An 11,995-nucleotide genomic window follows, 5' to 3' on the forward strand; every position below is an offset into this window, starting at 1 on the left:
CTTACTTGCATAAAATTTTCATTTTTGCATCACTAAAAATTACAATAAAAAATATGTACTCTATATCTATCAATATTTTGTTAAGACATTGAATATAAACACAGAAACACATGTATTTATAATATATTTTAAACACATAATTTATTTAGTCGATAGTAAAATTATCAAAAGAGAGAATTTAAAAAAAAATTCTAAAAGATCGATAAAAGTTCCATGAAAGTTTCTTGATTTTTTTCTAGATACAAAAAAATCCCTGAAAATTTCAGGTTTTTCAGAAAGTGATACACACTATCGTAAAAGAGTATCTTAAAAAGATAGTAAAAGTAACAAACATATTTGTACATTTCTATGACTTGTTTTCTTTTTTTCCAAATTTTCCAAGATTTCAATATTATTTTTTATACCTTGTATGCATAATCATATAAAAAAACTAAACTTTCTACCTGTCGTCGAAAGGTGTTTCGCAGTTTCGCGCTTGCCTGACAAACAATTCTTGTGCATTATCATGCGACCTCTGGCCGCAACAAAAGCGGATTAGATTCGCGAGCCAGGGATTACGATGCGTTCCACTATCGCGCCATGTTGCTCTATGACTGCAAGGGGTTTCATCCAATAAAAAAAAAAAAAAGAATTGTCAATGACCGTATAAGTCAATCTTTATACAACGCACAAAAGCACGATAATTTAATTAAAAAGACTACAGAGCCTCCCGAACTGTTGCTGCTCCCGAGCTATTGCTACTGTTCTAAATTATTAGAAAATAAAAAAAAGAGGAAAAGAGACGTATGCGAATTTGTGTGGAAATTATGAAGGACCAAAAGGGATTCCTGGTGAAAAGATTCCGAAACGCTCTGTGTGCACATTTACCTTTCAGATTTATTTTACCTGCGCACAGCAACTCGGAAATTTCCGTCTATCCGATGATGATTGTCGGTCGTAAGTTGTCGATGATCATCTTGATGAGCACAGCTCATCATTGTATCATTAACAGACATTTGCACGAGAAACGCTGTATAATTATGCGCGACAAAGGTTCACGATAAAGATTCACGAGAGAGGAAAATTCACGCTTGTATGTCGAGAACAACTAAATGTTAGAAGTGATTTCAATGGACCTGTCTACAGTTTACAAACAGAACGAATGTTCGAAGATGCGTGTAAATGTAGCTGATTTATCGTGACGTCATAGCAGGCAGTATCAAAGATAGTATCAAAGAATATTATTAGAGCAAGTGGGAGAAGGGATCATCAATTTAAAGCGACGTGATATTGTCAATCAACCAAATGCTTGTTGATTACTCGTTGAAGCAACAAGTAATAATTGATTCGAAATGAGAGAGAGAGAGAGAGAGAGAGAGAGAGAGAGAGGGGAGGTAAGGGAAAGAGGCAGGGAAAGAGGGAGGAATAGTACATATTATTGCTGTATATGAATAACACATATAAAAGGGATAATCTTCTAATTGAGGGATTATTGCATATCTTGTTTTCATAGAGACAGATGGCTAAATTGAATATTATATTGCAATTTATATTTCACGTTTGACATATTACATATTCCTCTGCTATAGAATCTAATCAATATGGAAGGAAATAATTTTAATCGACTTTAACAATAAACATATTATATAAATAAATAAATGTATTATTTTTATATACATAAATAATTATATTATTTAAAAAATTAATTTTTAAAATGTTCATTATTCTAAATTAATATATTAATTTCTAATATATATATCTCTCATATGTATATATATATTTTCTAGTAACTCTCTAATTTTCTATTATAACTTTATACTTTCCAATTACCTTCTCAATTATCTTTATTTCTCTAATTTACTTACTGTAGTTTTTTAAATTTTATAATCTTTGAACTTTTGTATTTTTCATATAATTTTATAATTTTCTTACATACTAAATAAAAATTGAAATTGGCTCGAATAGTGATAATAAAATTAAATCAATAATATACTAAAATAAATTAAATAAAAATTGATAAATTAGAGTCACAGCGCGATAGTTGAAACATAAGAAAGAAACAATATTTTCTTTTTCCTAATTATTCGTTTAATTTGTCAATTTTGATTTAATTTTAATTTTCTTACATAATTTTATAGTTCTGTACTTCTGTTATATATATCATATGAAACTTTATGGATCTTCATCTAACTCATAAATATTGTATGAATTATTTTATAATATATTTTGTCTGTTTTTTCCTCTCTGATTTAACTACTTACTTGATGTCACCTTGATCCTTGTATCCTCGCGCCGCCGACACGCGGCTGAAGAGCAGCCGCGCCAGATTGTCCAGCTTGTTCGCCAGCTGATGATGACCCTTGTCATCCTCGCTCTCGTTTTCATCCTCCGTGCTCACGCTGCGACCTCGTCGCAGCGAACCTCGAGCCGAACTCATCGCCCTGGCGTTTAATTCAGTGGCGCTTTGCGTTCTGCGATTGACAGCGCGACGACGGCGACGAGTGCTCGAGTGACCGGTACGATGCTGACAGAATCGGTCGTGGCCTGTTACCTCCGACTCGCGATTTCGCTGCCCATCGCCGTCGTCCCTCCTGTTTAGGCTCTGATAGAGACTGAGACTGAACATCTCTCTCGAATGGCTTCGCGCGAAAAGCTGTTGCTTGGTCCCAGCTTGGTGTCTGCTGTGTGTATAGGATCGCGCTACTAAGTAGTCTTGATATTGTCGAGATTCGAGACAAGATTTTTAATTAATTGTCAAGACAATACCAAGATTAACAATAAGATTGATTTGTAAATTAGATGAAAAAATAATTATACTATATTGTACGAACTTAAACAGTTTTATTTAATAAATAAAAATATTTAGCTACTCAAAATTTTGCATGCAGTATCATTTACTTTGATTGTGTATATGTGCTATCTATCTATATGCATTGTAGCATTACTGTATGCAATCTTTAAAAAAAAATAATAAAAAAAATATATATTGTGTTTTGAAATTGTGCATTGAATCTTTTCATAAAAATAAAAAAAATATATATTGTATTTTGAAAAACAAATAACAATAATTATAAATAATAATAATTATCATAAATTATATCATAAAGATTATGTTAACACACGCGCACACACAATATATAGATTTCGTTTTATTTCGTTTTATTTTTTCACAATTTTCTTGCGCGCGCAAGATGTAATATAATGTAATATTAATGAGAGGTATATTGAATTTTGCAATTTTGTAAAGTTATTCAAAGTTTTCGAAGATTGACATTTTTCTCAAGGGAAATTTAAAGATATGATTTATTTATGAGTAGGAAATGTGTGCTTCAAGATTTGATTCTTGTCATTTTCATCTATCTATATGCAATTATTTAATTTAACTTTCAATTCTCTAATGGAAAATTTTTGATTACCACAATGATAAAAAATCACTTTAATAAAATTAGAAATTGTATCCTTCAATATTTTATTAAACGCTAAATACTTATTAAAAAGATATTGTATAGATATTAATTACAATTTTTTTAATAAATTGTTTTCCACATTTTTAATTTTTTTTAATAAAATTTTTTTCTTAAAGTTTATATTAACGCGTGCATGTGTATGTTTATTTAATTTATTAAAAATGTAACGAAATATTTTCGAAAAAAACCGTTCGATCCAGAAGAGAGTATGATATGTAATATGAATACACAATTTTTATAAAATTAATTTCAAATTTTAAATTCTAAGGGGAGTATCTTTTTTCTCCAAACGAAATAATTTATTCTTTCGATTAGTTTATTAAAGAAACATTTTTATATGTATCACTGTAATGATTTAGAGAGAAGATATTTTGACTTTACAATTAATTTGTAAAGGAAAAGAACGATGAACAAAAAATTTTTAATTGACTCTTCATTTACTCAAGAGAAAGGCATTTATTTTAATCGCCTTTTACAAATTATTGGATTTTTCCACTGACCTTTCTTAATCTAATTTCACAATCGAAGCAAATTATTGCGAGTCAACGTCGCGAAACATACACTACATGAATACATTATTAAGCGTGGAATCGTCTCGCTATTAATATCACTCTCGAAATTCCAGATCGATATAAAGCGAATAAATGCGACCGTTCAAAAAATACCTATTATTTGTCTGAGAATATTCTATCTCAAGTTTTGTGAGGTCGTGTTAAAAGTCTATTTGCATAAAGAGAATAATGGTACAAAGAAAGATCGATGCTCTCAAGAATATTACGTGATCAGATTAGCATTTCTCTTCATGCAAATCTTTATTATACTTCACGTATCCTATGCCATATCTTATAACATATTCTCTTTTATACATTGTGTATATGAAATGTTGAGAACAACATAGATTTCAAATGTGTTTCTAACAAATTTGCATCAATATAATAGCACTATCAAAGATTGCCTTTTATCAAATTAATAATCTCATTAAGTCTAAGTAATCAAGGAATATTGATCGCTCAAGATAATTCATATTACACATAATTTACGAGTAAATGTAGTACAAGATATTTTTGTAAACTATAATATAGTCTATAATATAGTTATATTTTTGTAAACTATAATATATACTATAATATAGTCCTTTGTAAACTATAATATCTGTCGAATTTTCTCTTCGGAATTCTTTTTTCCGAAATTTAATTAATAGCTTTTAAATAAGAATATAATGAGTAAGATTAAGAAATAAAAAATTATAAATATAATAATAAATATAATTATAAATATAAATAAAAAATTATATGAGAAAATATTAATATTTTATTGTATTCAATATAAAATTATTAATTTTATTATTTTTCTGTACATTTTATTTATTAATTCTATCACATGCATATTTAATATCACAATTAAATTATTGTAGTGTCAAATCAATTTTCTCTTTATTATTTTTTGTGCTTAATATCAACTTAATCGATTTAATTAATTGTCAACGCGATTTAATTCGCCACTTATCGTTAGAAATGTGATCACGATTCAATTCGCTACTTATCGTTAGAAACATGATCACGATTTAATTCGCCACTTACCGTTAGAAACGTGAATCGCGCCCTTTGATGTTGAATTTTCTCGTGAAATTATTCGTCAAAATATCACAGAGGATCGATTGGTCCTTAAAATCGTTGGTCGATGAAAATTCCGCGCGCAGCACTATCGAAAATGCTTTAAAAAAAATTACAAAAATACAATTTCTACAATATTACAATATTAAATTATTTTTTTTATATATTAAAATATTAAATATATTAATATATTAAATAAATTCAATATATTAAATTGATAAATATTAAATCGATTTCTGTATATAATTTTATATCAATCAACCTGATTTACGAAATATTATATGATATTAATATATGAAAGCAATGAAATACATATATGTTACTGAAAATTTATTTATAACATTTTCTATAATAATTATTTCCGAGAAAATAAGATGTATTCCTATCGAAATATTATGAACATCTCGTAATGCGATACATATACAGGTCGATAAGTCATTAATCATATAAATCATAAATATATTTAAAAAAAAAGCCCTAAGGAAGGAGAGATGTCAACTTTTTAAATAAATTTTACAAATAAAATAGAAAAAGAAGTATTTCTCATATAAAGGCTCTAAAAGAATTTAATATTTCATTAAATATTTCAAACAGTAATTTAAAAAAGGTCTTCATTTCTAATAAAAATTCTTTTTCTACACGTTTTGCACAATCCATCTAAGAATCTCATAAAAAAAAAGAAATTAAATTTTTTCATCGACAATTAATCAGGTCATCGTACCGAAGGGGTCGAAAACGCAACGATCTTCTGATTTTTCCCGGGGCATTTAATATTAACATAGTAGCGAAAAATATGTTAGAGATTTTTAATAATGACATTTTAAATAATAATTTTATTCACAAGAAAATAAAATATATTCTATAGCATTGAAATATTATGAATAGCGTTACTCGGCAACGAAAGCGTGATATATATGTATGCGAGGGTCGACAAGTCGTATGCATATTATATTTTTAAGAAAAAAATCCTATGAGATATGTCAATTTTTTTGAATAAATTTTTACAAATAAAATAGAAAAATAACGAGAAATCTCTCGTGTAAAGGAATCTAAAAAGATTCAAGTATCTCGAACGATAATCTAAGGCGTTTATCATTTTTAATGCAATCTGCATTTTAATGTACAATCTACGTTTATATGTAAAAAAAATAAATTAAATTTTCTCATCGACAACTAAATCAGGTCGTCGTACCGAGGAGATCGCAGGCGCGAAGGATCCTCTGATTTTTCCCGGGGTAGGTGCAACGTACCCGAAGTTTGAGTTTTCCGTGCTATCGACCCGTGCGCGGGTCGTGGGCAGTGTGTACGGTTTGGCGCGCGTGGACCTCCTCCGCAACGCGTGTTCCGTCGCGGCGGAAGCGCGACTTGAGACGAACGACGCGTGGGCGGACGGCGACGCCGCCGAGCAGCAGCGAGGCTGGGTGGACACTGACGCGATCCCGGTGACTCGGTGTGGCGGACCCGGGGCGACACAGATTCCGTTCCGCACCACCCCACTTCTCCGCGCTGCGTACCACCCTTGAGCATCGAGGGTGAGGCGAGGTAAACGGCACGAACATGGGGAAGGAGAAACTTGAAATTTTCTTGCCCCCTTTTCTTCCAATTGAGCGCGGAAGATGTACGATCCACAAATCTATGAAAACTAATCTGCAACTACAAAGCGATTTTTAAATGTACGAAAAAAAAAACAAATTTTTGGAGATGACGCAAATTTAGAAGCGTTCTATTTAAATTTCTACAATTTCTACGAATTATTGTATACGATTTTTTGTAATCTGTCAAATAATATAATTTAATCGATTAAATATTAGATTAATAATTAGATATTTAATTATATTTTATTCAAATATAATTTCAAGGAGACAAACGAATATTCCGGACACGTGCAGTTTTGCATGTAATTCAGATTAGTCTTTGCTTTCGCTCGAACTTGAAGATCCCAAACAAATTCTAATCCTCGCAGTTTTAGGGTTGCTTCTCAGGGACGTGAAATCGTAAATAGATTAATCGAGAAATATAGAATGTCACTATTTAATCAAACACGTGTATTTTATATTTTTTTATCTTTTTCTCTCTGCATGTCCCACAATTTTCTTTCAGGAATAAAAAATTTTTTCATGAATAAAAATGGAAAAGAATAGATAATAATCATGCATATAAATAACATTTGATAAATATTTTGTTCTTTTTTTCTTTCTTAGCAAATGTTTTTATAAATTTTATTTTATGCTTCCTGTTTCATCACAGTTTTATATTGTAATTTCCATTTTTTTGGAGAAACGCCATATATCTGTAATTCACATATATTCATATGTAGTATTACATGTATTCATATATGACATTATATGTGTTCCATATAATAAGATAATAAGAAAAAAGATATATATATATATATATATATATATATATATATATATATATATATACATACATATACACACACATAAATATTTACATATTTATTTAGACCTTAATTATACTAGAAAAAAAATATTAAATTTAAAAAATATAATTTCTTTCTGGTATCTAATATACTAGAATCAAGATTTTCACATAATATATATACATACATATATTATGTGGGTGCGTGTATATGTATAAAGAAATCATTGTAAATATATTATATAATAATTTAAATATATTATATAATTTGAAGCTTACATTTGCCACAAATTGTAAGACAGAGCGATAAGTCAGTTCATTTTCTGCTCGAGATCCCCACTTATACTCCAATTGTGATGGATCATTCTTATCTACTATTTTTTCAAGATATCTCTCATTTATAAAATCCTGTATGTAAATAAATAGAATTTAAATATGCGTTATTCTGCATATGCAATAAAATTAATAATCATGTTATTTCTTACTACTGTCACCAATTGTTTCACATCACCAAAATATTCATTTTGGAAACTGTTGTTAGTTATGATATTTAGATTACGGAGAAAATTCCATAATATATCTGTAAAAATATTTCCTAGGTAATATTCACATTTATCAGATTTCATATTATTATTATTTGTAATAAATGAACAATAAAACTATTAAATAATTATAATCACCTTCTTGGCATGCTTCACCATGCATAAAAATGTGACCAAGGACAAGATATAATAGCAATTGCTTACTACTATTATGGAAAATAAGATGTGGAAGATCGTTTTCTATATTATTCACCAATATATATCTATTGCTTTCGATTTCTACCAGTTCAAATCCGAATACCTTTCAAATCAATATAAAAAATACTTTTTAAATCAATCTTTTACTTTTTTAAAGTTTATAATTCCAAGAATAAAATTTTAAAAAATACAATGAAACTCCTATTTTAAAATAGTTTGCTCTTTACAAAATAATTATATAACTATATAAAAAAAAGATATACATATAATAATTGTAAAATGTATTGACAAATATACCTCAGACAATTCTCTGTTCACTTTCTCTATAATTGTACGAAATAATCTGCCATTTCCATTCAGTATATTCTTAACAATTTGAGTCTTTTGTATAGGCTGTTTGCTTGTATTTGCCGCAAATATATATCTTATTACATTGCTAATTAGTTGCATTTTCTCTTGTGCTTCCATGTCTTGCGAACTCATTAACTGTGATTCTAAAACAGACGAATTTCTAGTACTTCGTTGTGATGATCTTATTTGACTGCTTGTGTCAAATTGATCTTGCGATAAGAATATATCACTGCTACTCCCTCTCATGCTTCGAGTATTTTGCGATCTCTTTGTTTTACCTAAAAACAATTATCATTTATTATATGCAACAACAATGATGGTAGCAATTGATTGCCATTCATATAACTTGGAGAAAAAAAAGATTTTATCATACTTATAAGAATTATATAAAAATTCTTTTAAATTTAAAAAAGTTTTCTCTCTTTTTGTTTAAATCTATTTATACAAAAAAAGTCCAAAAGCGGGTCTTATGTACAATAAAAATATAATCTTACTCATTTTAGCAAGTGTTAATATTAACAAATGTCACTTTGAAGCCCAGATCCTCATATAACGTATTTTGCGAAATCTGGAGAAATCTTCGGTCTTTTAAGATATCCGACAGCAAAATTCGTTTCGATAAACTCAAACTCCGAGTTTAATCTCCGAGACACAACTCCTGCCCACCTGCTGTGTTTTGAACCACTGCTTCTATCTGTAAACAACACGTAGCGTAGACACGCGTAGATAAACTTAGGTAACTTGAAACAAGAGAGAAGACTGAGAGATGTCATGGCCCGCTTTGAGGTGATCCCTGGAAGCGATACTCCCTCTGGGGACATTAAAAACGTGGACATGAACTACAAAGCCAATGTCCATGAATGTTCTCAGAGGGTAACATATATGTCTCTCTGATAATATAAATAATATAAATAAAAATATAAATAATTTAATTAATAATAATTTATTATATAAAAATATTAGTATGTTCTCTTTTTTCACGTTATTATTTATTTATTTATTTATGTGTCTTCTTTTTCGTTTTCTCAATATCATTTATTTATTTATTTATTTAGCTCGCTCTAAGTCAGTCTTTTAAAATGTAAAACTAAATATTATAAAATTTGACTTCGGAAAAGCGCGGTAAAACAATCGAATAAATTCAAATCATTAGCATAACAAAAAGTTCCGTGATACATCAATCGTTTAATAATTAATTTAAAATAAAATATACCTCTATAATTTAAAATTCCGCGTATATATGTAGTACGTAAAATATTTCGGCAGAGAATTATCAATAATAACATGTTTGGCCTTGGGGATGTATAGCAAGCGCGCTATACATGTCGCGGCTTTGTCATCATTCGCACGGCGACACTCGAGTAATAAAGTAGTGATGAGAAACGCTTCGTATATTGTAATTTTTGTACTAAACACGATTACAATTAGTATCGAAACATAATTTGCTATAAATATTAATAATTAAAAATTAATTAACTTTTGATAAACGACATGAAACTGTATAGCAACGATAAATATTTATCGAATCGTAATCATTCATTACTGCGAATAAAAATTGAAACAGGGGATACATGAAGGGGGACAAGAGAATTAAATATATTATGATCTTTTGATCATCGATGCTTATTATAATATTTCTTTAACAATATTAGAATTAAATATATTTCGACCAATGCTTTAAATATTCTCAATCCTGGTTAATTAAACAATATACAATTTAATCGAGAATCGATTTAATGTGATAGGAATCCAACATATTAAATAATCACATCGATGTTTGCAATCTTTACGGACAATAATAATTATTTTAATATATATATTTAGAGTTACAAATATATTCCATCCGTGTTACTTTATCATTCTACTTGATAATCTAAATATAATTTGGATTGTGAGAGAACACGAAGTAAAACAATTGAATTATAGATGCAAATAATTAGCATAACGAAAGACTTCATGATGAATAGTTTAATAAATAATCAATTAATCTTAATTGCAGATCAATAACACCGTGTTCGACCTTGATAAACAGTATAGCGCTATTGTTAATGTGTTAAAATGGCTTTATTACCATTTGCATAGTAACCTTGAGTAGTGACGTGAGAGACGTTTCACATATTATCAAATTCTTTCTTTACATAGTCAACCTTGGCGATACTAAATTTAGTTATATAATAGGTTTGGGGTCGATCTGAGATCAGATTCGTCAACGACCCCAAAAACCCATATATACAGTTTTCAGTCCAGGTTTTCGGGTTTATAGTTCAAAGTTTACAGGTTTAATGTGAATGCTCATGAGGTTGTTGGGCTATAACGGCGCAGGGTTTGGAATTCATCATGTCATCTTAAAATGGCCGTAACTTTGCAAGGAAAAATCGTAGATGACCATTCGACAGCTCATTTTGAAGGGAAAGAGTAGTACTAAATGATGCAATTAGAAGAAAAGAGCTAAAAAATTTTGTGCGTCCTGTACATAACTTCAAAAGTAGCCCAAAAAGCCATTTTTCGAGTGTATAACTTCAAATATCTCAAAATCCTGACGTGATGGACCAATTCTGACCTCGGATTCTACGCAGAGAATTACTTCGGAAATGACCCCTAGCTGCCCAACAACAAAACCTTGCAGACCTGTGTAATTATATTGGGTGTGCGCATGTTGTGTCGCGATTATTATAAAAATTATATTGATTGTAATTAAATATTACTATTACTGTCAATTTATTTATTTGTCATGTATATTCGTGAAATTTAAATCGCGATTTTTTTTCTCATTTAATTGTTGGGTAACATTAGAGCTTAGTTTATCTTTTCGCGATATTTCTGTTAAATAATATTTCTTTTAGAAAACCTTACAAAATGTATTAAAATTCCGGGTACTCTAGAGTCAGACTAAGAGAGATACCCCGTAATTATAATTATTATATTAATAGTTATTAATTATTAATATTATTAATTATTAATATTACACAGACTTTTTTCATATAAACATGTAAACTATGTAAAATATTATAAATTAAATGTCAGAATGCAAAAAAAAAAACAATAATGATATTATTAATTATATCAATATATTAATTATATTAATATTTACATAATATGATAATATATGTAATATTTATTTTCTGTTTTATTACTATAAAATTTAGTTTGATAAGTCCTTTGTTAATTTTTCATAAAATATTAATCGTATCATTATGTTAAACATCTCTGATAAGTTATATTTTATGAAAATTATTCATTGTCGATATAGATTATATGTTAAACATAGTTTACATTGTTTACGTGTAGATAATTATGTTTATGGATAAATGCCATAAATCCTGATCTACATATATGTAAATATACATATAATAATAGAGACTAATTAATGAAAATTTCGCGAAATTCGAGAATAGAAAATATTTGAAAATATTTGAAAATTTCGCGAATTTCGAGAATAGAAAATATTTGTTATACAAAAATA

General features: G+C 28.7%; 1 protein-coding gene across 10 annotated transcripts in view; it reads right to left on the reverse strand.

Annotated features, from left to right (window-relative positions):
* Slob (Slowpoke binding protein) overlaps window positions 1-11,995 on the reverse strand; it is a 357,719-nt gene that overhangs the window by 3,502 nt on the left and 342,222 nt on the right. For 6 of the 10 annotated variants that reach the window (XM_083107077.1, XM_083107075.1, XM_083107071.1 and 3 more), the window contains 2 exons: window positions 5,027-5,159; window positions 2,241-2,660 (listed from right to left, as the gene is read on the reverse strand). In XM_083107077.1, the coding sequence (XP_082963203.1) occupies window positions 2,241-2,605 (365 nt within the window). In that variant the 5' untranslated portion in view covers window positions 2,606-2,660; window positions 5,027-5,159. Of the gene's footprint in view, window positions 1-2,240; window positions 2,692-5,026; window positions 5,160-6,251; window positions 7,276-11,995 lie in introns of those variants that run through there. The other 4 variants (XM_083107078.1, XM_083107079.1, XM_083107072.1 and 1 more) reach the window with 4 other exon arrangements.

Source organism: Camponotus vicinus, unplaced genomic scaffold (genome assembly GCF_025532165.1).
Source record: "Camponotus vicinus isolate PSW18456_S1 unplaced genomic scaffold, iyCamVici1.0 SCAF_8, whole genome shotgun sequence".
Taxonomy (NCBI): Eukaryota; Metazoa; Arthropoda; class Insecta; order Hymenoptera; family Formicidae; genus Camponotus; species Camponotus vicinus.